This window comes from Hyperolius riggenbachi, chromosome 1 (assembly GCF_040937935.1).
Source record: "Hyperolius riggenbachi isolate aHypRig1 chromosome 1, aHypRig1.pri, whole genome shotgun sequence".
NCBI lineage: Eukaryota > Metazoa > Chordata > Amphibia > Anura > Hyperoliidae > Hyperolius > Hyperolius riggenbachi.
The window spans coordinates 419,647,612-419,675,396 of NC_090646.1; the positions used below are offsets into that span (position 1 = coordinate 419,647,612).

Here is a 27,785-nt window from a genome sequence, read left to right on the forward strand (position 1 = left end):
CACCCCAGCAGCACTTCCTCCTCAGTAATATTGGTGGGGGTGACAAATGGAATCCCAGGGCAGAGGTGCAGACCTCCGTGAAAGAAAAAGTTCCTATGTTTAATCTTCTGGGCAAGAGGGGAGGCTGACAGGACAGCACACTGCTCAGGTGCTGGTAAAAAGTTATATGTCTGCATTAACTTCTGTAAATGTTCTGTTTGATTTTATATATATATATATATATATATATATATATATATATATATATATATATATATATATATATATATATATATATATATATATATATATATATATATATATATATATATATATATTGCACACTACTAGTCCCTCACCACTTGTTAATAACTTTACACTGCCCAGGCTTTTTACTCTTTTTTTCTGAGCCTTTCGCATAACATGTACTGGGCACAAATGCCTTTGAAAACCAGTGTGTGACATGACACCCTCCACCACTGACACCCTCTCCCTACATCAGAATAGCACAGTGCAGCAAGGTATTTTATCTACTCCAGTGGCTGGTCAGATCTAAACTCTCCTGTTCTTCATTGTAGTGAGGCATTTTAATACTGTGTACTTCTGTGCAGCTTCTAGGTGTTCTTGCATGTCATGTGCCATAAAGAGGTATGCTGCAGCATAGCACCCCAGTGCAGTGAAGAGGAGAGGAGTGTGAACCTGACCCACCACTCAGTTATTGAAAATAGCACGCTCTGCCGTGCTACTCAGCAATTTTAACTGAGCTGCAGGGCGGCACTGGAAGAGGATTCCTTGGGATGGGTGAGAGAGGTAATGATCTGCCCCAAACGTTTTAGATAGTTGGACGGAGCAGAAGGAAGGGTTACAAAACAGGTATAATGTAACTATAGACAATAGCAGTGAAGACTAAGGCCCCGTTCACACTTGCGGTTGTTTGCCAAACGGACCGGATGACCTGACTGGATCCGGACCGGATCCGGATCGGAACCGTACGGTTCTGATCCGGATCCGATCCGGATCCGGTCAGGTTGCATCAGGTGTCCATCAGGATGCGATCCGGATCCGTTTGGCAAAAGTAACGTTAAAAACAAAAAAAATGTTGGGGTCTGGGAGGTCAGCAGAAGGGGGACCTGTGGAATCAGGCCCTCTGCTGTTTAGCACTCACCTCAACCTGCGACATGCTGCCAACATCTCCGGATCCGGATCCAGCTGTGCTGCTCCACTCCAAAATGCTTGCCCATGTGTCCCCATCCAATATCGCCGCAACAATCCCCATAGGAAGTGGGGTAGAACATCCGGATTTCTCAGCCAGTGTGTTGTGCGCTCTCCGGTTCCCATTGGTTTGTATTGGCCGGATGGTGCAGTCCGGCTCCGCCCCGGATACGGCTGCCGGAGGAGCCGGATGAAAAAATAGCGCATGTTGGAACGGAGGCCGGAGTCCGGATCCGGCCCGGATCCGGTTCGGCTCCGGTTCGGCAGAACGGACGCATGTGAACGGACGCATAGGCTTTCATTGCTATGCCGTGCGTCCGTTCCGTCCGTTCTGCAAGCGGTGCGGCTCCGGCACGGCGATTCCGGAGGGCCACCGCAAGTGTGAACCGGGCCTTATCTATGTATTTTGCCAGGAGCCCACTGCAAAAATCTAGATTAGCTCATTCACACCAGTGCGCTTCTGTCCGCTTTTTTTCAGCAACATGTATCTTAAAAAAAGCAGACAGAAGCGCACAAAGTGTGAATGAGTTAGCAGAGAAAGGGGGCGGTCGTTGATGCCAGTGGGCCTTGGGCGGTAAAAAGTACAAATCCGGCCCTGCCTGCAAACACTCCTAGAGTGTCAGCCTTGCTGTTGTTTGCAACAGGCTATGCATATGGATAGGTAGGATTTAGTTAGTGTTAGGTCCCCTCCCATGGAGGAAAGACTTCTTCGACAGTGGGAGGGACGAGTACCTAACAAATTGCATGCAAGGTGTTAGTGGAAACTAACATCCTCCAAGTGGTAGACAGGTTGTATGTGTGCTCATTGTGTATTTGTATCCCATGAGTGGGGTCTGCACTTTTTTGCAGGTAAGCATTCATCTGTTTTTAAGTAGCGCTGTTCATTTCTTTGCTATGTTTGATTTAATTCTGGTCAGCTGCTCCCACTTGTTAGTTTTTCTTTGGTGTATATGCAGAGCCTCTGTTTGGGTTCAAGGTGCGTTTGTAGTCTCTGGGGGGGATCAGCGCATCTCTGAGCTGAGGCCATTCAGAGGCGGCCTGGTGATGCGCTGATCCCACTTTTTCTGCGTATTATTTGTATTGCCTTGTTCTCCCTCTCTGTCTCAATTGCCTTGTCGACAGGGAATTGTTCTGTCTGTCTGGGAGTGTAGGCCAGAGCTGCGGTTGCTACTGGCTGCTCCATCTGTCTAGATTGCATTCTCCCTAGTGGTAGTGGCAGTGCTTCCTTCTGTGTTCTGCCTTAGGGGTGCTAGCCAGAGCTGCGGTTGCTACTGGTTACTCCTTCTGTCTGTCTTGCCGTGTGGATCACACTCGCTCTGGCGGAAAGAGCAGTGGATCCTGCTAGGCCTATTCCTGTACTCGAATCACACTTGCTCTGGTGGAAAAGAGCAGTGGATCCTGCTAGCTCTGTTTCAGTACCTGGATCACACTTGCTGTGGTGGAAAAGAGCTGTGGATCCTGCTAGCTCTGTTTCTGCACTTGGATCACATTTGCTCTGGCGGAAAAGAGCAGTGGATCCTGCTAGCTCTGTTTCTGTACTTGGTTCACACTCGCTCTGGCAGAAAGAGCAGTGGATCCTTCCTGTCCTGTCCCTGAATCCGGATCGCACTCGCTCTGGGGGAAGAGAGGTGGATCTTATCTGACCTATTCCTGTTTTCCGTTTGTCTGTCTGTCTGGAGCAAACGCTTGTGGTCATTCGTTAGTCAGGGTGGCCTGTTTGTCTCTGTTGCGCTTATCGTGTGGAGACCGCGCCGTAAACGCGCTTGTCGCTGATGCGCCTAACGCGCGGTGACCGCGTTTAGGTATTGCGTTTGTTATTTTCATTGACATTCTCATTGTATGATATGCTGTGCCTTTTGCTCTGCTCCTATGTTTAACCTTTACTCTGTCGTGTGTCACTGTTGGCAATCGCCACTCTTGCGATTGCGTTCACACTTTGGTTTTCGCTGTTGTATGTCGACTGTCGCCGGGCGGCGACTAGATTGGTAGACATACATACATTCTGTCTCTGTGCTCTCTCCCTCGAGAGAAACTATCCTGCTCCATTTTGCCCCATTACCTACAATCCTTATCTGGCATCTGTGGCTTTGCAGAGGATCTGTTCCTCTGCATTCCACAGCTCCATCTTCCGGTTGGAATTCCTCTCTATGGGTGCATCCGCACCATAGCTGGGTTCTCTTATCCAAACGTTTGTGGAGGATTTCCGTGGTGTCGGCGTGCAGGATATGTGCTGACCACGGAGATAATTCCACAATCGTTACAGCAAGGTAATGCAATACAATGCAAACTTCACATAAGGAACCTTTGTGCTTTGATCTTAAAGGGAAACTGAAGTGAGAAGATATTAAGGCTGCCATATTTCTTTCCTTTGAAACAATGCAGATTTACTGTCTGTCCTGCTGATCCTCTGTCTCTAATACTTTTAGCAATAGACCCTGAACAAGCATGCAGATCAGGTGTTTTTGACTACGTCTGACTAAATTTGCTGCATGCTTGTTTCAGGTGTGTGATTTAGACATTATTGCAGCCAAAAAGATCAGAACTGTCAGGCAACTGGCATTATTTAAAAGGAAATAAATATGGCAGCCTCCATATACCTCACTTAAAGGAATATTATCGATGTATGCATTTATTTTTAAATGCTGTATGTTGTAGCACACATTAGGACAAGTACTAGGAGCAATTTGATTCCTCACACAGCTGTTCCTCTCAGCTGTAAAATCCTCCGTCAGTTTTGGATACAAAATGTATCTAAATACTGACGGCTCCCAGAGGGCTAGACCATGCCTCTGCACAGGGGAGTTGCTATCAACTCCTCAGTTTATAGTGTAATTATCGCCTTGCTGAAAGAATCTTGTTGATATGGTGGTAAGGGGTTAAATATTCTAGCAATGTGTGTTTATTATCTTTGCTTCTCTTGATGCTAATTGTAAACAGTGGTCTGCCCCTCTCAGCAGCTTGTAAAGTGGATGCAGCCTGGAGTCAATCACCACAAGCAGGCAGCCAGGCAACCAGTCTGAGTGTAAACACAGACTAGTGTTATAGCTAGTTATATCCCAGCAATATTACAGCTCATTTAGTTACCTGTTACCACCTCAGATCAGCCTGTTTCTCCTCATGTCTCCTGCATGCTGTGAGTGACACAGTGAAATATATTTGTGAGCTGTGTGAGAAATGAATTTTTAAGCAGAAATAGAGGGAGAGAGACCTGGGTGAATAAATAAAGTGCCCCTAGCACTAGTGGTAATGTGTACACTAATATAGAGTATTAAAAAAAAGTTGTTTCAATCGATAGTATTCCTTTAAGTTTCCGGTTAAGATTTTTGGGTCCCTTAACTCATTCTGTATCTGGCCAAATTCAGGGAGAAAGCAACGGGAAGTCCATTCAATGTAAATAGCCGGTATATAGTATCTTATTATAATATTTTCTAAAGCAGTCTGTGATCACCAATGCTTCGGAGATAGCCTCCACCTAGTCTGATTTTAGATTGCACACACATACACACTAAATGGTAATGGTATAGAAAAACACAGAATAACTGTAAGCAGGTCATACTAAGTAGACAACTATCTAAATCTACACCGTGGCCGCAGCTCCTGTTACCTTATGAGCTGGCTGCCGCTTCCTCTTATATTCCCTGGTGGCTCCTCTCCTCTTTGCAGCATATTCTATAACTGCAGCGCGTCCCACGGCTGCTGAAAGGAAGGAAAGGAAGCGGGACAGCAGTTCCCATGGTAACAGTGATGTATATCGCCACTATAGGAAGCTGCTGTCCCGTTTCCTTCCTCTTTACAGAAGCCATGGGATGCGCTGCAGTTATAGAAGATGGTGCAAAGAGGAGAGGGGCCCAAAGGGAATATAAGAGAGGAAGCAGCCACCAGCTCATGAGGTAACAGGAGCTGCGGCCACGGGAGAAGGGGGCACTCAGAGCACCTATCCTAACTACACTTGGGTAACTACACTAGCTTTACTGGGGTAACTATACCAGCTTAATTGGGCTAACTATACTAGCTTTACTGGGCTTACTATAACTAGCTATACTGGGCTAACTATACTAGCTATACTGGGCTAACTATACTAGCTATACTGGGCTAACTATACTAGCTATAGTGGGCTAACTATACTAGCTTTACTGGGGTAACTATACTAGCTATACTGAGGTAACTATACTAGCTATACTGGGGTAACTATACTAGCTATACTGGGGTAACTATACTAGCTATACTGGGGTAACTATACTAGCTATACTGGGGTAACTATACTAGCTATACTGGGGTAACTATACTAGCTATACTGGGGTAACTATACTAGCTATAGTGGGCTAACTATACTAGCTTTACTGGGGTAACTATACTAGCTATACTGAGGTAACTATACTAGCTATACTGGGGTAACTATACTAGCTATACTGGGGTAACTATACTAGCTATACTGGGGTAACTATACTAGCTATACTGGGCTATCTATACTAGCTATACTGGGGTAACTATACTAGATATACTAGGGTAACTATACTAGCTACACTGGGGTAACTATACTAGGCTATACTGGGCTATCTATACTAGCTATACTGGGGTAACTATACTAGCTATACTGGGGTAACTATACTAGCTATAGTGGGCTAACTATACTAGCTTTACTGGGGTAACTATACTAGCTATACTGAGGTAACTATACTAGCTATACTGGGGTAACTATACTAGCTATACTGGGGTAACTATACTAGCTATACTGGGGTAACTATACTAGCTATACGGGGCTATCTATACTAGCTATACTGGGGTAACTATACTAGATATACTAGGGTAACTATACTAGCTACACTGGGGTAACTATACTAGGCTATACTGGGCTATCTATACTAGCTATACTGGGGTAACTATACTAGCTATACTGGGGTAACTATACTAGCTACACTGGGGTAACTATACTAGCTATACAGGGGTAACTATACTACCTATACTTGGGTAACTATACTGCCTAACTAACTATACTGGGGCAACTATACTCCTTACACAGGGGCAGCTGTATTAGCTACCTATATTGGGGACAACTATACCTAGATACCTACTTACCTATATAATACACTGCAAATCGGGGAAGGGGGGCTACCAACCACTAACCACGCCTTCCCTTCCCTGGTTTTTCAGTGGTCCCCAGGCTAAAAAAGGTTGGGGACCCCTGTCCTACAAGACATAAATTACCAAATTGTGCAATGCCAATTGTTATATTCTATGAGCAAATTTGTTATAAAGACTTCCAGTTGTAATGTTTGTATACTGAAGTTGTAGAGATTACAGTGAGTTCTGCTGTATGCATCTATTTTCTGTTACCTCAGATTGTAAGGAATACTGTGTGGCTTCGCTTGATTGAAGGTGTATATCAGCTTCTGTGCTGCTCTTTGCTGCTGGATTTCCTTTATGATATAAATTGGAAATGTTAAGCATATTAGTCAGTGAGTACAAACCTGTCAAAAACTAGTTCTGATAAAAAAATATAGGTGTACATTGTTACCATTATATTATGCTAAAATATTGGACTTTCTTGCTAAGAGACAGAGGCAGGCAGGGAGGTTCCGCCGGGCCACAGCGGGTCTGGCCTCTCGCCCCTCTAGGAAAGCAGGTAGGGAGTCCAAAATATCATCCGGAATCATATATAGGCGGCAGGGCAAGTAGCAGGGAAGTATATTAGGGTTTATGGGAAGAAGGTTAGGGAAGGAGGTCACACATACAGTTAGGCACCTGTAGACTAGTGTTGGGCGAACAGTGTTCGCCACTGTTCGGGTTCTGCAGAACATCACCCTGTTCGGGTGATGTTCGCGTTCGGGCCTTTTAAGTTCGGGTTCGCCCCGAACTACTAAATGGCTGCCGAACAGGGCCGAACAGGGCCCCTGTTCGGCCGAATACTGCCCCCCTATGGGGTCGCAGGCATAAGGGGGGAGCATGCCCCGATCGCGGGGGGGGGGTCGGAAATTCCCCCACCCCCTCCGCTAGCGCTCCCCCCTCTGCCCGCTTCCCCATACAAAAGTTTCAGGAAGTACCGGTCCGGTGGTAGTGGGTGGCTGGCAGTGGGCGGCACTGTGAAGTGAGTGACTGAGGAGGAGGAGGAGTCCGGAGAGTGACGCGTTGAGGGAGGCCGGGCAGCGGGCGGTTCAGCAGTAGTACCGTACTACTGCTGAACCGCCCGCTGCCCGGCCTCCCTCAACGCGTTTCAGAAATAAAATCTATTTTCTAAATTATAATAATAAATAGCAGCCTTTTTTCAGCTGCATGATGACAAATATAAAATATTTTACATTTATTGGAGGAATCCCTCCCTTTCTTTCAAATTGCCGGGACAAAATTCGGCAAACTGATGGAGTAAGTGGTGTCTGGCAATGGAGGAATTGCTAATGGCTGCCCCAGTATAACCCTAGTATTGCAAAGAGAAGGGTGAAAAGCATGCACTGAAATGATCATAGGTTTTAAGGAGTGTTTATTTATCTTTGTATGTGTCAGAGTGGTGCAATTAAATATTTGTAATTAAAAAAATGTTTTGGTTTGGGTCCGCTTTAATATGTACCGTAGCTTTATTCAGTTCATAGTTTCTAGGCTTTGTAATCATATATTTTTCCTTTAATTTAGCTAGAGAAAGCCCTGTGTGTGGAGGTGTGCATATGCAGCAATGTTTAGTAGCACAATTGTTGTCATCATGTGACTTGTGCAGAGCAATGCCTGTAGACACTCTGGTCAATGCTGTTCATGGAATAGTTAGAAATCAAAAGCGTGTGGATACTAATGGTGACCACATTGAGCACCTAATGTGATAATATGCATAATTCAAACATGACTTACAGCTACTCTTTGATTTTTTTTTTATATTAATCTAGTAATAATATTTGCATGCATATATTTCTAATATTAATGTTCATACATTTTGGGCATATATAGCATTACATCAAGTGTATGATTATTTAATTTATGAGGATTTTAATTGAAGAGTTAGCTTACTCTGAGGCAAAGCTGCAGTACTGTGTCACCATGGAAAACCTTTTGCCACATCTGTACCACTTCAGGAAGAAAGGACTTCACAATGAAAACTTCTCCTGGATCTAAAACATCTTGCTCAGACCATGTACAGACTACTTTTAGAGCTCTGCGCAGACCGCCATCCATCTCCTCAGGTGAGATAATCCGGAGCATTGCTGCCATCCCTCTCTGTGACCAAGAGGACTTGCTCCTGTCCAGGCTGGATGGAAAACTCTCTTCTAGGCGATATACTGTGACTTCCTCTCCAGCTGTAACACAAAGGCACACACAGGGATAGAAATACTTATAAGACATGAAGAAAGCCGCAATCATATTAGTAATAAGAATTCCTATTCTGCATCTATGACTTGGACCAGCTGTATTTTATAAAAAAAATATAAACTGCTATAATGTGTAGAAGTAGTTTGTCATAGTTTATGTTTATTTTCTAGCAAGCAAGTTACACTGGTAACAATAACATTTCTTTAAAGGATACCCGAGGTGAGAGGGATATGGGGGCTGCCATATTTATTACCTTGGCTTAAAGGGACTCCGAGCAGTGCAGAAACTATGGAAAGATGCATATCATTTTAAAGCTCTCTTTCTCCTCTTTCCGATGATATATAAACCGCCACCCTACGCCTTTTAGTTTTCGCTATTTTTGTGATTGAAATTACCGCGGCCGCGATTTTTTTTTTTTTTACTTTTTAAAGCTTTATTGAACAAAAGAAAATTACAATGCTACAACAATTGTCTTGTTTGCATACTTCAATAAAACAGGATATAACATGTACATTCTCCTTTCATTCTTAATATCAAATATAAGCATATTGTGCAAGCCTTGTTTTGTGTTTATCTTTGGCTAATGCTAAATAATCAGTAGGCTGACATCATCAAATATAGTATTCAATTTTAGGTCTCAAGAATAGTAGCAGATGTTAGAAAAAGCGCACGAGCGCTAAGCATGTTAACGATGTCTTTATTAAGGGACACAAGTAACTAAGTGTCTCGTTCAGGAATTACATTGTTGGTGTTAGTATTGGCGCCCTCCAGCTCACTTCACCCCCCCTCTCAGCAAGAGTAGTTCCCCCCCCGGGGAAGAGATTTTCAAATAGGCATTAAGGCTTTATATTCATCGGTATCTTTAAATACAATCCAACAGGCCCATGTTTCAACGTACTTATGGACCTGTTCTCTGGCTGTTAGTGCAATGTCTTCCATCTGTGAAAGGCCCTCAACCCTGGTTAGCCATTGTTGAATCGTAGGTGGGTCTGATTGTTTCCATAGTATTGGTATCGTTGCTTTAGCTGCATTGATTAAATGTACTAGGATACTTCTTTTGTATGTTTTTAGTGAGATATTATTGCTATGTAATAGGAATACTTCAGGAGCCCGTGGGATTTGTAAGCCAGAAATTTTCACACAGAGACTATGTACCTGTTTCCAGAACAAGGATAACTTTGTACAGGACCAAAACACATGCAATAAATCTGCCTGTGGAGCATCACATCGCCAGCAGGTATCTGTGACCCCCTTTACATATTTGCTCAGTATTGCTGGTGTTTTGTACCAATTTGTCAGAATTTTGAAGTTTTGCTCCTGTATTGTAACATTAGGGGACCCTTTGTGTGTCAGTACCCAAATTGTTTGCCAATGGTCTTCCGTTAAATCTTTTCCCAGTGTCTTTTCCCAAAATATCTGATATGGGAGTTTGCGGCCGCGATTTTAATCGCGAAAATAAAGAAAACTAAAAGGCGTAGGGCAACGATTTAGGTGTCGCCAGAAAGAGGAGAAAGAGAGCTTTAAAATGATATCCATCTTTCCATAGTTACATTGTATTACACAGGCCGACTTTTTCTGCTGAATGGAGCTGCTGACACTGGGGAAAGTGTCGTCCTGTGTAATACAAGTAACTATGGAAAGATGGATATCATTTTAAAGCTCTCTTTCTCCTCTTTCTAGTGACACCTAAATCGTCGCTCTACGCCTTTTAGTTTTCTTTATTTTCGCGATTGAAATCGTGGTCGCGGCAATTTCAATTGCAAAAATAGCGAAAACTAAAAGGTGTAGGGCGGTGATTTATATATCATTGGAAAGAGGAGAAAGAGAGCTTTAAAATGATTTGCATATTTCCATAGTTTCTGCACTGCTCGGAGTCCCTTTAATTTGCTACACGCTTGTTCAGTGTCTATAGCTACAAATATTAGAGAACTGGTTTTGTTTAAAAGGAAATAAATATGGCATCCTCCATATAACTCTCACTTCAGTTGTCCTTTAACTACACATTTTCAGGTTTTTTTTTATTTTACTTTCTGCAAAATATATATTGGCACAAAGGCTTGGGTTCACGATTCACAAATGAAGCAGAAAAAATTAAGACTGGTAATATTAATACCATAAAAGCATTGTGCAGTAAACTTTTGTTTCAGACTTTCCTTCCCCACGTTTGAGTTTTCAGACAAGTTTTTGGCAATGCGATATGATCAGCACGGACATTAGAAGTGAATATACCGCACTGTAATGTTTCCACCCATGCATTGCAATTCACAGTGAAATAGTAATGAAAAGTATATTATTACATATTCCAGATAGAGTATGACACTTACATTTTTTGCTTCAATACATATAGAATCAAAGGGTAACTTTACTTTGGGTCGAAAGTTGTTATTCTTTAAAGAATAACTTAATTATTCTTTAAAGGGTGCCTTAGCTAACATGTGACATGACATGTTAGTACAGGGCCAAACATAAAAATAACTAGGCTGTGATCCTTTTATTATTTTATGCCTGAAAAAGTTAAACATTCAGGTATCCAGTCTGAATCTAGTCATACTAGTAACTATCACTGATAAGGAATTACAGCCATGAAACTCTTTCCTGCAGAGAAAAACTTCTGAGTACAAGTGATAGATGAAAAAAGGTAAATAGTTTAGAGATTGTGGCTCTAAACTCTGAAAGGCAGTGTGAAAGATTGACATTTAGACAATGAAACATTAAACCAATTTTTTCAGCTTTTAAACAGAAAATAAAACTGATATGAAACAAAAAATGTCATTTTTAGAAGTAGTAGGGCAGATTATTTTCAGCTCAGGTTTATAAAACACACACACTGCCATGTAGTATAAGGGCCAATAGGTTTTGAATATTAAAGCTGGGTACACAAGATAAATCTTTGAAAAGTGAAAGATCAAAGATAAATCTGCAGATAATCTTTGTAAACAAAGTTCACAAAAGGCCTCCAAGCATCCAGACAAAATATTTTATTTATTTATTTTATTTATTTAAGTATTTATATAACGCTGAGATATTACGCAGCGCTGTACAGAGTATATTGTCTCGTAACTAAATGTCCCCCAGAGGTGCTCACAATCTAGTCCCTACCATAGTCATATGTCTATGTTTGTATAGTGTAGTGCATGTATCATAGTCTAGGGCAATTTTTAGGGGGAAGCCAATTAACTTATCTGTAGGTTTCTGGGATTTGGGAGGAAACTGGAGTGCCCAGGGGGAACCCACGCAGACAAGGGGAGAACATACAAACTCCTTGAAGATGTTCCTGAGGATCCAGCTCTGCAAGGCGAGAACGCTAACCACTATGCCACTGTGCTGCCCATTGAATACAAGTTTAAAGGCTTTTCTGTGTGTGTGTGTGTGTGTGTGTGTGTGTGTGTGTGTGTGTGTGTGTGTGTGTGTGTGTGTGTGTGTGTGTGTGTGTGTGTGTGTGTGTGTGTGTGTGTGTGTGTGTGTGTGTGTGTGTGTGTGTGTGTGTGTGTGTGTGTGTGTGTGTGTGTTAAATATGTATTTATTCTATCCTCCAAATCTTTATTGATCTAGGAAGAGAAATAAACTCATAAAGGCAGAGCTCGTCAATCAATAAAAAGCAGTTTGTTAGTTAACCAGCAACTGCTGTTTTTTATTGGCTATATTCCCACTTCTTTTGAAGTTAGTGGATACTTGCTTCTTATAATTATTTGTTTTTTTTTACTTTTTTACATTGCTCCCCGCTATGCCATTGTGCTGCCTCCATCTTTCAGATCCATTCTGGTGGATTTGATCTGCAGATGACTGTCCGTTAAACAAGGTGTGTATGGAATCTCCAGATATTGCAGGAACTGATCTTTTACAGATACTGTTTTGCATGTGTACAGCATCTTTAGAAAGATCAGTCTTTCAAACTTCCCTGACAAACCTTTGCGACAGATTCATTCCTCAGTTTGCAAATATTTGTCTCTGATGAGTGTACTCAGCTTAACAGAATAGACTGTGTAGAGTATGGCTCTCATCATACTACATGGAAGGGGGTAAAATTGGTCTGTGATCTTTCATTTTCCAAACGCTTTTATCTCATGTGTGTATCTAGCCTCAGACTATGGAGGAAGGGAAGGTTCTCTTTCATCCACATGCCAAATATTAACTAATACACAGTCATAACAACAACATGAGAGAGTAAGACCAGTTTAATACCACATAATTGCTATTGGCGCAAAAATTGATTTTTAACTAATTCCACAATGGCAATCTGTATTTATGGCTTACCTTTAAAACAACGGCACAACTATAATGCTGTTTTCCAGTTAAAAAGTTAGTACTGATAATATTGTTGAAAACTGAGCTTACCAAATAGATGTACAGGTGTAAATGGTATGGTTTGTGCAAGTCTCATCAGATTATTCCTTTCCACTGCTGCAAAAGAAATAGTATTGCTAATGGTATGATTTTTCACCTTTACAAAATAATCAAGTCTGTCTCGTTTTTCCTTTATAAATCATGTCAAATGCTACAGCAACACAGGTTCTACTTTATACAGCTTGAGTGTGTGTTTTCTGCCACTGGCCTTGTAAGGTTATTTAAATGTGTCACATTTAATTTTGTTCTTGTAGTGAGAAACTAAAAAACCTTCAACCTTTCTGTTATAGTGGCTCTTCAAAACCCTCTCCAGGTTAAACTTCGAAGGTCACAAAGAAATTATTTAGAATCACCTGAGTTATGTGGCCATGGATGCTTAGAGTACACAGTACACACTTCAGTCCATACTTCATGTTCATCCTGGAGCACAATGTAATCCTAATATTTCTACAGCAACATCTCTATTACCTGACTAAACCAATCTTTGGGGTTGCTATTCACCTACTCCCTGGCAGCTCCTTGGAAGGCATCACTGTCAAGAAATCAGCGATTCTAACTCAACACAGTTGATACCTTTGCTGACACTAATCCTCCTTATTGCCCTCCTTCTTCCAAAGCCTGTCTGTGATAACTACCCAAATAATCTTGACAGGTGTGGCACTGAAGTAGGTACCTAGATGCACATGTTCAAAGCAACCTTGATTAAAAATTAAAAATTCATGCACATCAAAATCTGTTTCCAAAACAGCAATAATAATAAATAATAATAATAATAAATACTTAACAACCCCTGGTACTGGTTAAGGGCTCTGCATTTGACTTGGGAGATCAGAGTTTGAATCCTGGCTAGGGTCCGTACCTACTCAGTAAGGAGTTCAAGGCAAGACTCCCTAACACTGCAGGGTGGCCCCTTGAGCTTAGTGGCTGCAGCTCGAGTGCTTTGAGTCCAACAAAAGAAAAAAGAGCTATACAAATGTTCGGATTATTATTATTATTATTATAATAAGCATGTTTCAAGTTTAGAATACAATCCCACATAGTTATGATGCATGACATGTCTGATTGCTATGTTATGCATGTTGCACGGTAGTGTAGGGACCATTCTGGCAGCGAATACCTTCAGATAAACAGGCTTCTGCAAAATCATGGATTTTTTTATGCAAGACGCAAGGATCTCCATTTTAAAGTGAACATAAGCAGAAGCTCGGGCACAAAATCAATACTTTCCCAAGAAGGGGGCAAAGCCTGCAAATTCTAATGAGGCTTCCCTCTGTGTGCTCTGGTCCCCTGACGCGGAGCACGGACCCTCCGAAGATTACTGACAAGGGATTGTTGGAAATCTGATCAAAGCTGTGCGCCTCTTCAAGCTCAAGGTTTGGGAGATCTTTAAAGCACACCTGAAGTTAAAAGTAATATGGTGGCTGACCTATTTCTTTCCTTTTAAACAATGCAAATTCCCTGGCTGTCTTGCCGATCCTGTGTCTCTAATACTTTAAGCCATAGACCCTGAACAAGCATGCAGATCAGGTGATCCGACTTAAGTCTGACTGGATTAGCTACATCTTTATTTCAGGTGTGCGATTCAAGCACTTCTACAGCCAAAGAGATCAGCTGGACTGCCAGGAAACTGGTGTTGTTTAAAAGGAAAGCAATATGTCAGCCCCTGTATCCCTCTCACCTAAGGTTTCCTTTAGCAACATCGATGTTTTTTATCCACGTCTCTCTGACAAGTAAATACGTGCATCACTTTTTGAGTGTAAAGGGTTAATATGTGTTGCTTGACTGGGCCACACCCCTTGAGCACCTGCCCTAGTCCAGTTTATTTAAAGTAGGCTGGTCAGCTTCAGAAAAGAACTTCCAGGAACAGTAAAGCTACTTCTGTGTATCTTTATTTAAAAAAAAAAAGAAGTTAACAAAAAATGTGCTTATTTTACTTGACTTAGGTAAAAGTAGTACGAAAGTTGTTTTCCATTCTGAGAGCATAGCATTCTCACTGAAATATACTGATTTCACTTTTTTTTAAATAACCTCTCTCTAACCTGTTGCCTGAAGCAGAAAGGTTCTAGCAAACAAGCTGTAAGACTGGTAATCCCCTTAGTGCCATCAAGTCAAGCTAAGTCTTGAAGACATATGTTAACTTGGCACATAGGCTGCAAAGAGATTTAACAGGAAACTTCTTCTAGCAAAACAACATTTCTCCTTCCTTTGACTTACCTGAGTAATGATTGTTTAAATCTTGAGAGGCTTTTAAAGAAGTAGACATTTCTGCAATAAAATGGATGAAAAGTCATTGTAATGGACTCATAATTTACGTATTGATTTACAGTGATAATGCCCTAGTGCTGTTCTCAGAACAAAATGAATAACTAACATTTCCAAGACAGACATCGAGCATTAAAATCTACTTTCCTGTGACAATTTTATCATCACTAATATTCCATTATCTCAGTGGCAATGGCAACAGAACACAATTATGCATTGTATCCCTTCCCATCCCCTGTAAGGTAATGGTGTTTAAGCCGTTTTTGCAATTAGCAGTAGTGGATGATAAAATAATCCTATGTATGGACATTTTGCTGCACCTCCCATTTGGCTGAAAATTATTTCAGGTCATTCAATGATGAATATATTTGTATGTGACACATTACTCCTTTGTCCTCTTTTAAACATAAAAAATGACATCTCCTTTAAATGGAGATTGTGTAGATAAGGATGCATGCTTGTAAAAACATGCTACAGCATGTATATCCATTGAAGGCATGAGAAAAAAAAATGGGTGACAGGTAATACCTATAGTAGAATATCAATATTTATACCAATATTCTACCAATCCCCTGTAACAGAATTCTCATGCAAACTCTCCCCTATCCCTATCTATGTCTAACACTAACCACCCCCTCCATTTACTCCTAACACTAAACTTAAGCCAGGCTGGTAATCCAATGGCCCCAAATTTGGCTACAATAGAGCAAAAATGGGGTGCACTACTGCTCCCAGTGAGCAGGTGTATAGTCACTCAACCCCCTGCAGCAACCCAGTAATTAAAAAGCCCAGAACTCAGCTACCATGTGGCCAAACTCTGGTGCACTACTGCTCCCAGTGAGCGGGTATATAGGATGACAGTTTGGGAAGCCCTGGCACCGCTCAGATGCATCACTAGGTAACGGCAGAGTGATACATCTGTCCAGCCTTGGGGCCACAAACTGTCACCTTAGAGATCGCATCTGCTACAGCCGCCATTCATAGTCAGAGGGGTGCACACATCTTAAGGCTCAGTACACGTGACATGAGCCTATTTGCAATTTTCTTCTGAGTTTTCTCTTAGGTAATATTTTCAATCCGTATCAATAAAATGCTAAAATGCCCTTTAAGTCACCAGCCAGCACACAAATACTCACAATAATTTTGATAGTACAGTACTTTCAGAACTATTTTTGGTACTTTTCCATTTGCAGGGTGCTGAAAAGTTATTTGAAACAGAAGATGAAAATTGGATAAAACTTAGGAGAAAAGTGAATTGAATAAGGACCATGGGCCTCAAAGCTAGGAAGAGGTTAACACCTAAAAAAAAACAAAAAAAAAACCCAGAAGAAACAACGCTGTATTTTTTACTCTGATGCGATCTTTGGTGGCAAGTAGCGACAGAACATAGATGGCAATTAGTAGTAGGAAATAGTGAGTGACTTAGTGGGTAACACGCAACAGTAAATAGCAGTGGATATTGCTGAGCAGTGGCAAGCAGTAGTGAGCGATGCGGCTGATGTTTCTCCATTGCATAAGTTGCAACGAATACAAAATATTTTTACTATGCTTTCAAGTTGAAATTACATACTTACTTTTTATGGTGTCTGAATTACTGAACCTGCAAGTAAAATATGTGTTTATTAAAATATAACAAAATTAATAATACAAGCAGATAGGTCCATACACTATATTTTTTATACATTTTCAAATAAACTAATATACATCATATTCGTAGCAGACCCTAAGTTAGAAAAAGAAAACCAAAAAACAACCAGTAACATGCAAAATTCCAGCGCAACTAATAAAAACTCAGACTGTTGGAAAAAGATTTCTGTTGCTATATGCAATACACAGCAAACAGTATTAAATGCAGTTGTATACCATGTAGCCACATTAGCCTACGGGCAATGAATTCACTAACAATAACCAGTGGTGCTCAAATACCCCTTTTTAAAATTCGAGTTTGGTCGAATTCGAATAGTAAATTATTCGAGGTCATTCGAATATTCGAGTCGAATAATTTTTACTATTCGATTCGACCTCGGACTTCGAGCTCACTATTCGAGTCGGTATTCGAGCTAACTATTCGAGCTGACTATTCGAATTGGCCTTAAATAGCTTCCAACACTTGTTTTGAGGGTGAATGATGCAAGAAACCTCTTTTTTTCCAAGTAACAACAGCAAGTGATTATGTGGGGATGTTCCTTTAAAAAAAAAAATGTGGAAAGAGAAGTCTTCTTCTTCTTCTCCTTCTCCTTCTCCTTCTCCTTCTCCTTCTCCTTCTCCTTCTCCTTCTCCTTCTCCTTCTCCTTCTCCTTCTCCTTCTCCTTCTCCTTCTCCTTCTCCTTCTCCTTCTCCTTCTCCTTCTTCTTCTCCTTCTTCTTCTTCTTCTTCTTCTTCTTCTTCTTCTTCTTCTTCTTCTTCTTCTTCTTCTTCTTCTTCTCCTTCCTTTTCAATATAGTCTTATTCTTCTTCACGTATTTCTCTTTTCAATTTTTTTTTAAAGAAATGCATCTATTTTTGAGCGTAACAAATAGCTGGTGGGCGCACGCATGTTGGAAGCGCCATTGTATGTGCTCCCTGGCAGTGGAAACACAAAGACAGCAGGAGGTAAATTCAGCAGCAGGAGGAGGAGGATGAGTGTGTGGCAGCAGGCAGTCAATGAGGCAGGCAGCTCGCTGTGACATAATAGCCCTGGTACCTAGCGGTGATACCAGGGCTGTAAATAAACACAACAGGAGGTCCCAGACAGCGGTCGTGCAGCCCACATTGTGTCCAATACACAACTGGGACAACACAGTTTTCAACCCGGGCACCTCAGAAAAATTAAACCTTTTTTTTTTTTTTTATGGTTTTTTGGTTTTTGGTTTTGCAACCAATATAGCTATTGTTTGACGTAATAGCTGGTGGCAGAGTGGCAGCAGAAGGTAAATCATCTGTGTACCCTGGCAGTGGGAAACACAGACAGACAGACAGCAGCAGCAGGAGGAGGAATGGAGGAGTAGGCGAGCAGCTATTGTTTGACGTAATAGCTGGTGGCAGAGTGGCAGCAGAAGGTAAATCATCTGTGTACCCTGGCAGTGGGAAACACAGACAGACAGCAGCAGCAGCAGGAGGAGGTATGGAGGAGCAGTGTGAGTGTGGCAGCAGGTAGGCAGCGTGACATAATAGCCCTGGTACCTAGCGGTGATACCAGGGCTGTAAATAAACACAACAGGAGGTCCCAGACAGCGGTCGTGCAGCCCACATTGTGTCCAATACACAACTGGGACAACACAGTTTTCAACCCGGGCACCTCAGAAAAATTAAACCTTTTTTTTTTTTTTTATGGTTTTTTGGTTTTTGGTTTTGCAACCAATATAGCTATTGTTTGACGTAATAGCTGGTGGCAGAGTGGCAGCAGAAGGTAAATCATCTGTGTACCCTGGCAGTGGGAAACACAGACAGACAGCAGAAGGGCAGTACACAGCAGCCCACTGTAGGTGTAAAATGTGTGGCTGCAGGCGACGTAATAGTCAAAGTGAACCAGGCTGGCTTAGTGAGCAGGAGCCAGGAGGTGGTAAAGGGTGGTAAGGCACATTAACGATGGTTCCGGCAGCCAGTTCATGTCCCCCTCTCGCCGACAACAGGGGCCAGGAACTCGCCTTCCACCCACGCCTGGTTCATCTTGAGAAACGTCAGTCTGTCCACAGACTTGTGAGACAGACGTGAGCGTTTCTCGGTGACCACGCCACCAGCTGCACTGAAGCAGCGCTCGGACAGCACGCTGGAAGGGGGGCAGGACAGCACTTCCAGGGCGTACTGCGCCAGCTCGCTCCAGATCTCCATGCGCTTGACCCAATACTCCATGGGATCAACAGGGGCATCGCTGTCAAGCCCGCTGTACGACCCCATGTAGTCAGCCACCATGCGGGTCAGGCGCTGGCTGTGACCGGAGGAGGATGCTGCTGCATGCATCTCCTCTCTAGTCACTGCTGCCGGAGCCTCTACAGTCCTGTAGAGCTCGTGGCTGAGAGACAGCAGGTCTGTGGGGCGCTTGCTGCTGCTGGATGCAGGCACCTGCTGCTGCCTCTGTGCTGGCTGCTGGACAGTGGGGGTGGAAGGCTGGGGGAAGGCTTCCTCCAAGCGCTCAACAAGGGCCTGCTGCAAGCTCCTTATTTGTTGCGCTGGGTCTCCTCCTGCAGGCGGCAGGAACTGGCTCAACTTCCCCTTGAGGCGTGGGTCCAACATCATGCTGATCCAGATGTCCTCCCTCTGCTTCATCTGGATCACCCTGGGGTCCCTGCGCAGGCACGTCAGCATGTGCGCTGCCATTGGGAAGAGGCGGGCCACGTCTGCTGGCACATCGACGTCAGTGCTGTCCTCATCCTCCTCCTCTGCTGCCTCATCCTCTCTCCACCCCCGCACCAACTCAGCTGCGCTGTGCTGATCCCCCTCATCAGCAGCCAGGTCAGGGACCTCCACCAAGTCCTCCTCCTCCTCCCCCTCAGAGGTGGACTGCGCAGCTGGTTGCCGCTCCTGCTGGTCCAAGGCTGCCGCTCCCTGTTCCAGCAAAGCATCGAGGGCCCTGTTCAGCAGAGAAACCAGGGGCACCCACTCGCAGACCATAGCATGGTCCCTGCTCACCATGTTTGTGGCCTGCAGGAAGGGAGCCAGCACTAAGCACACCTGCTGCATGTGCCTCCAGTCATCATCGGGGACGATGGACGGGAAGTTGCTGGTCTTGTCCCTTCTCAGAGCTGCGGAAACAGTGGCCAGGGCAAGGTACTGTTTGACAGCGTGCCTCTGTTCAACCAGACGCTCCAACATCGCCAGGGTGGAGTTCCAGCGAGTCGGAACGTCAAGGATCAGCCGATGGCGTGGCAGATCCAGCTCCTTTTGCACGTCTTCCAGGCTCGCACAGGCTGCAGCCGAGCGCCGGAAGTGACGCACAACGTTCCTTGCCGTTTCCAGCAGTTCGCCCATCCCCTGGTAGGTGCGCAAGAACTTCTGCACCACCAGGTTCAGCACGTGGGCAAGACAGGGGATGTGGGTCAGGTTTCCCCTGTCTATTGCGGCAACCAGATTGGCCCCATTGTCGGCCACCACCTCTCCGACTCTGAGGCCTCTGGGGGTCAGCCAAATCCTCTCCTGCTCCTGGAGTTTGGCCAACACATGGGTTGCCGTCAGCTTGGTCTTCCCAAGGCTGACCAAGTGCAGCAGCGCTTGGCAGTGGCGGGCCTTCACGCTGCTGCTGAGGCGGGGGGTTTGGCCAGGTGTGCCGGAGGATGGCAGAGGATCGGAGGAACCTGCTGCAGTTCCCCTGACCCTGCGGGGTGGCACCACCCACTGTGTTGCTGCTGCTGCTGTGCCCGCTGCTGCTCTCCCATCCTCACCCCCTTCCACCAAGCTGACCCAGTGGACAGTGAAGGACAGGTAGCGGCCTGTCCCGAAGCGGCTGCTCCAGGAGTCCATGGTGACGTGGACCCTTTCACCAACCGCGTGCTCCAGCCCTCGCTCCACATTGGCCATCACAAAGCGGTGCAGTGCAGGAATGGCCTTGCAGGAGAAAAAGTGTCTGCTGGGGAGCTGCCAGTCTGGGGCTGCGCAAGCAAGCAGCGCACGAATGTCGCTCCCCTCCTGCACGAGCGTGTACGGCAGGAGTTGGGAGCACATGGCCCGTGCCAGCAAGCCGTTCAGCTGCCGCACGCGACGGCTGCTGGGAGGCAGAGCCCTAACCACCCCCTGGAAGGACTCGCTCAAAAGGCTCTGGCGTGGCCTTTTGCTGACACGGGAATCAGCAGACACAGCGGAGGAGGCCACTGAGGACTGGCTGCCAGAACAGGCCTCAGTGTCGGCGGCAGGAGTTGCAGAGGGGGGTGGAGCAGTGCGTTTCCGCACTCCTGCTGGTGCTGCTGGAGGAGCAGGAGGGCGGGTGGCTGCTGTTGCTGCTGCTGAAGGCTGTGCAGTGATGGGTGTGGTGCCACTGCCAGCACCAGATGCCTTCAGCCTCTGGAACTCCTCATGCTGGTGGAAATGTTTAGCCGCAAGGTGGTTGATGAGCGAGCTGGTGCAGAACTTTAAGGGGTCTGCACCTCTGCTCAACTTCCGCTGACAGTGGTTGCAAGTGGCGTACTTGCTGTACACAGTGGGCATGGTGAAATATCGCCAGATTGGTGACTTAAACATCCCCCTACGGCATGGAAGCGCTGCTGCCTGTCTCCCTGTGGTGGTTGGGGGGGGGGCTTGGGTGCGGCTGGTGGTGGTACTGGCTGATGCTGCTGCTGCTGAGCCTGAGACACCAGCAGGGTGTGGGACGCTGCCAATGCTTGCAATGATGCGCCTCCTTGCAAGGCCCACAAGCGCATCCTCCTCCTCCTCCTCAGAGCTGCTGAGGACGACATCCCCTGGAGGTGGTGGCACCCAGTCTCTGTCTGTCACCGGGTCATCATCATCCTCCCCCTCCTGAAACATGTCCTGCTGGGATGAGGACCCCCCAAACTCCTCTCCTGATGCATGGATGGGCTGCTTGACTGTCGCCACAGTCTTGCTGTCCAATCCCTCATCCCCCAAAGTGCCCATCAGCATCTCCTCCTCAAGATCGCCAACAACAGCAGACAATTTACTCATGATGCCTGGGGTCAAAAGACTGCTGAATGACAGGTCGGCGAGTGACGGTGAACTGGCCTCCTCCCCAGACCCTGCTGGGCGGCTGCTGCGAACAGGGGTGGTGGTGGTGGTGAGGGTGGAGGCCTCGGATGCAGAGCTGATGGCGGGCTGCTCATCCTCCGTCATGAGTTGCACCACAGTGTCTGCATCCTTTTCCTCAATGGGACGTTTCCGACCCGGCTGGAGGAAAATGGGAGCAGGTGCTACACGCTGCTGCTGCTGTGTCTCTGCAGCGTGAGTTGCAGATGCTCCTGCTGGGCGGCGCCCAAGGCGTCCACGGCCAGTGGCTATGGGAGGAATGTTAGCCACTGACGCTGCTGCTGCGGAACTGTGCATGGTGGCGCGCCCGCGGCCGCGGCTTGCCACAATACTGCTCCCTCTCCTCCTGATTCCCTTGCTGCCCTTCCCCTTGCCCAAACCGCGCTGGCTGCCACTTCCAGACATCTTCAATGTTTTGGGCGTATAGACAAAAGTTTTTTAAAAGGGCGGGTGAAAAGTGGGGTACTTTAATGGAGTGGGTTGGTTGGTGAGGTGACTGAGTGAGTGTCCCCTAGTACAGTAAGTAAGTAGTAACAGTCAGGAAGTACAACTAGCAGTTACAATAATCAGTAGTAATCACAAGTAAATTTAGTGTGTGTACACTCAGACAGTGAGTGCCCGCACGCAGGAGCTAGTAGCCTATGAACACAGTGACTGAGTGTCCTAGACTCCTAGTACAGTAAGAGTAAGTAGTAACAGTAAGTAGAACTAACTAATTACAATAATCAATCAGCGATCAGAAGGAAATGGAGTGTGGGTGGTGTGTGTACACTCAGACAGTGAGTGCCCGCACGCAGGAGCTAGTAGCCTATGAACACAGTGACTGAGTGTCCTAGACTCCTAGTACAGTAAGAGTAAGTAGTAACAGTAAGTAGAACTAACTAATTACAATAATCAATCAGCGATCAGAAGGAAATGGAGTGTGGGTGGTGTGTGTACACTCAGACAGTGAGTGACCGCACGCAGGAGCTAGTAGCCTATGAACACACAGTGACTGAGTGTCCTAGACTCCTAGTACAGTAAGAGTAAGTAGTAACAGTAAGTAGAACTAACTAATTACAATAATCAATCAGCGATCAGAAGGAAATGGAGTGTGGGTGGTGTGTGTACACTCAGACAGTGAGTGCCCGCACGCAGGAGCTAGTAGCCTATGAACACAGTGACTGAGTGTCCTAGACTCCTAGTACAGTAAGAGTAAGTAGTAACAGTAAGTAGAACTAACTAATTACAATAATCAATCAGCGATCAGAAGGAAATGGAGTGTGGGTGGTGTGTGTACACTCAGACAGTGAGTGACCGCACGCAGGAGCTAGTAGCCTATGAACACACAGTGACTGAGTGTCCTAGACTCCTAGTACAGTAAGAGTAAGTAGTAACAGTAAGTAGAACTAACTAATTACAATAATCAATCAGCGATCAGAAGGAAATGGAGTGTGGGTGGTGTGTGTACACTCAGACAGTGAGTGACCGCACGCAGGAGCTAGTAGCCTATGAACACACAGTGACTGAGTGTCCTAGACTCCTAGTACAGTAAGAGTAAGTAGTAACAGTAAGTAGAACTAACTAATTACAATAATCAATCAGCGATCAGAAGGAAATGGAGTGTGGGTGGTGTGTGTACACTCAGACAGTGAGTGCCCGCACGCAGGAGCTAGTAGCCTATGAACACAGTGACTGAGTGTCCTAGACTCCTAGTACAGTAAGAGTAAGTAGTAACAGTAAGTAGAACTAACTAATTACAATAATCAATCAGCGATCAGAAGGAAATGGAGTGTGGGTGGTGTGTGTACACTCAGACAGTGAGTGACCGCACGCAGGAGCTAGTAGCCTATGAACACACAGTGACTGAGTGTCCTAGACTCCTAGTACAGTAAGAGTAAGTAGTAACAGTAAGTAGAACTAACTAATTACAATAATCAATCAGCGATCAGAAGGAAATGGAGTGTGGGTGGTGTGTGTACACTCAGACAGTGAGTGACCGCACGCAGGAGCTAGTAGCCTATGAACACACAGTGACTGAGTGTCCTAGACTCCTAGTACAGTAAGAGTAAGTAGTAACAGTAAGTAGAACTAACTAATTACAATAATCAATCAGCGATCAGAAGGAAATGGAGTGTGGGTGGTGTGTGTACACTCAGACAGTGAGTGACCGCACGCAGGAGCTAGTAGCCTATGAACACACAGTGACTGAGTGTCCTAGACTCCTAGTACAGTAAGAGTAAGTAGTAACAGTAAGTAGAACTAACTAATTACAATAATCAATCAGCGATCAGAAGGAAATGGAGTGTGGGTGGTGTGTGTACACTCAGACAGTGAGTGCCCGCACGCAGGAGCTAGTAGCCTATGAACACAGTGACTGAGTGTCCTAGACTCCTAGTACAGTAAGAGTAAGTAGTAACAGTAAGTAGAACTAACTAATTACAATAATCAATCAGCGATCAGAAGGAAATGGAGTGTGGGTGGTGTGTGTACACTCAGACAGTGAGTGACCGCACGCAGGAGCTAGTAGCCTATGAACACAGTGACTGAGTGTCCTAGACTCCTAGTACAGTAAGAGTAAGTAGTAACAGTAAGTAGAACTAACTAATTACAATAATCAATCAGCGATCAGAAGGAAATGGAGTGTGGGTGGTGTGTGTACACTCAGACAGTGAGTGACCGCACGCAGGAGCTAGTAGCCTATGAACACACAGTGACTGAGTGTCCTAGACTCCTAGTACAGTAAGAGTAAGTAGTAACAGTAAGTAGAACTAACTAATTACAATAATCAATCAGAGATCAGAAGGAAATGGAGTGTGGGTGGTGTGTGTACACTCAGACAGTGAGTGACCGCACGCAGGAGCTAGTAGCCTATGAACACAGTGACTGTCTGACTGAGTGTCCTAGACTCCTAGTACAGTAAGAGTAAGTAGTAACAGTAAGTACAACTAACTAACAATAATCTATCAGTAATCAGAAGGAAATAGAGTGTGTGTACACACAGACAGTGAGTGAGTGCACACACGCAGGAGCTAGCTAGTAGCCTATAAACAGTGACAGTCAGTGAGTGTCCTACTCCTAGTACAGTATAACTACAATACTATTAGTAAAGGACTGCAGAAATACTGGTATAGATGAGAGAAATAAACAGAGGACAGCTGCCCACAGAGGCAAGGCCCCCCTGAGGCCTAAACCTGTAAGCTTGCAGCAGCTGCCTGTCTCTAATGTAACACACAAGCTACTAACTAAAATACAATGTCTATCTAACTAACAACAATATAGGTGTATATGGCAGGTGTAGGTGAGCAAAAACGCTAGGTAAATGATCACAATAGAGCACTTGCTAAGCCAAAGCACAAAGGAGCAACTCTCTCTCTGTACAAGTCTCAGGCAAGCATGGAGAAACGGAACATGGCGGCCGCTATTTATAGGGTAGGGGCTGGCCAGGGTCCCCCTCTGTGATTGGCTGCCGTCAGAGGGCCTGGGAGCCCTCTGATTGGCTCTAAGGACATCAATCTGGGCTATGACGCTATTCGAGCTCGGTACCGAGCTCGAATAGCGCCGTTTGCTCGAATAGCTCGAATAGTGAATGGGCTATTCGAGTGTACTCGGATAGCCCATTCGAATAGCTACAGCTATTCGGAGCTCGAATACCGAGCTCGGATAGCTGAAAAAGAGCTCGAATATTCGAGCTACTCGAATATTCGAGCTCTGCTGAGCACCACTAACAATAACCACTGCTGCTGTTCCTTCTACATAAGTCATCACACCCCACTATAAATGCCATTCAGGTAAGGAATTTGAAAGTTACTAAGCATGAATGCAGTTTTGAAAAAGTTGAAAAAGACAGAAATTAAACTCAGCCTTGAAAGACTGACAACTAATATGTAAGAGTATAAACAGTACAAACATTCATAAATGTAAACATTATATGCTCCAAAGGATAGAATGCCCTCAAGGTGTTTGTCAGTTTATGGAAACTCGGATGCATGTCAATGCGTGATTCTATTTCAGGTAGAGTTATCATCCTAGGTACACCAAGAATAAGATACAGAGGGCTGCCTCCAGACACCTCTAGGGGTTACAGTGTACATTTTGGATACTATGTTCCAAAGTCAATATGAACAAATATCCTGTGTATCCTAAAAGGACATTTTATATTAAATCTGCACTGCCTGTACACTATGATATGCAATTTCATTGTGTCTTCACAGATGTTCTACACATGTGTCTGCAGTCTAAACGTTTTTTTTTTTCTTCTTTTGTGAAATCTATGCCTGTGGAGTGGTCAAGACTGAAAATTAATTCTTAGCGTGGCAAGTGACCTCCCCGCCTGTCAATGGTCTATCAGGCAGATTGCTATTATTATCTGCGTTCATGTATAAAGCACCGACACATCTTCTGCAGCACTTTAGACTGAATATTGAACAAAGCCAGAGCACACAGAGGAGACCTACGTCACTACAGGGAAAGCATAAAAACTCTGTGACTTGGGATCAGAGCCTGGACTTTAACATTACAAAGCATGGTAACCATGCTGTAAGGATCAATAAGCATAACAATGTGCAATAGACAGTATGTTTTCCTTTTCTGGTTATCAGTCAATTAATATCAATTAATGGCCATAAGTCAGTTATAGTATTATTACGTTAAACATGACCTGAAATAAATATTCCTACATTTTCCTACCATTACTACTTTTCTTCTAAACCCCTACCTATGTGGCTGTCTTCTGATTCCCAGTTTATAAGGCTATTGGTGCTCATTCATGGTACAATTTTTAGTGAACGATCGTTGTTTTAATCACATTATTCAGATCGTATTTCATGAAAACAGAAAAACTGATGGGGCAAATCAATCCTGAATGATCACATTATCAATTGTTTCCTAAAGAAATTATGGTAGCGCTTGGCATGTTTTTCATAGATATGATACTAACTGGTGGAGATATGATCAGATTTTGAATAAGATCATTAAAGCAGTAGGATCAGCCTGTTCCTGGTGGGGGCCATGTCTTTTGCCCACAGTTAAGGCTAACTCGTGATGTCATTTCTGCCCTTTACTTTTTTTCTTGTCTCCTCCAATCGCTGAGTCACCTCAGCCTTGCTTGTAAACACAAGTGAGTAGGGAATTAGGTTTCAGATAAGCAGCTGGCAGGGAAATAAAGGGAAGATGAGGAATAGATTATAGATAAAAAGAACCCCCAGCATGCAATTCTTTGGCAACGACTACTAAAGGGCCAGTTTTACTTAAAGTGAACCTAAAGGCAACAAAAAAAAATGAGATTAACTCACCCGGGGCTTCCCTCAGCCCCCTGCAGACGATCGGTGCCCTCGCAGCTCCGATCCGATGCTTCTGGACCCGCCGGCGACGACTTCCGGTTTAGCCGTCACCGGCCGTCAGGCATGGGAACGTGAGTGATTGTTCGCGTTCCCAGCCTGTATATCGCCCCCTATGCTGCTATTGCGGCCTCCTGGCCGCAATAGCAGCATAGGGGGCGATATACAGGCTGGGAACGCGAACAATCACTCGCGTTCCCATGCCTGTCGGCCGGTGACGGCCAAACCGGAAGTGTTCGCCGGCGGGTCCTGGGCCATCGGAGCGGAGTTGCGAGGGCACCGATCGTCTGCAGGGGGCTGAGGGAAGCCCCAGGTGAGTTAATCTCATTTTTTTTTACTTTAGGTTATCTTTACGTATGTGATAACTCCAAATCATAACAGCAGAAAAAGTTTTGAAAGTTTTAATGCAGGCTTAGCATCTTTATCACTTACTACACTCCGACCAGTTGCTGTTGAAATTTGATTTTTATGGTGACGATACCGCTTTAAGATTGAAAGAAAACATTGTATTGTATACAATGTGATAATTCAAAATAGTCCCAAAGAACAAAAGGAGGGCAGCATGTACCACATAATTGCCTTCGCACTTTGGGGATATCTCACCAGCTCAGCATGCACACCATTCTCTTCCACCTTCTTGACTGCTAAATTGATGTAGTACACAGCTACAGTGGCGTACCTACCGTCGAGCGGCAGGGGCGGCCCGCACCG

The 27,785-nt window shown here is 44.6% G+C and overlaps 1 protein-coding gene across 1 annotated transcript in view; it reads right to left on the reverse strand.

Annotated features, from left to right (window-relative positions):
• Positions 1–27,785, reverse strand: part of TRPM6 (transient receptor potential cation channel subfamily M member 6) — a 194,711-nt gene that overhangs the window by 44,732 nt on the left and 122,194 nt on the right. Inside the window, exons 29-33 of the mRNA XM_068242291.1 lie at positions 16,662–16,687; positions 15,040–15,090; positions 12,817–12,882; positions 8,182–8,468; positions 6,526–6,608 (exon numbers count right to left, since the gene is read on the reverse strand). Of these exons, the coding sequence (XP_068098392.1) occupies positions 6,526–6,608; positions 8,182–8,468; positions 12,817–12,882; positions 15,040–15,090; positions 16,662–16,687 (513 nt within the window). The remainder of the gene's footprint in view (positions 1–6,525; positions 6,609–8,181; positions 8,469–12,816; positions 12,883–15,039; positions 15,091–16,661; positions 16,688–27,785) is intronic.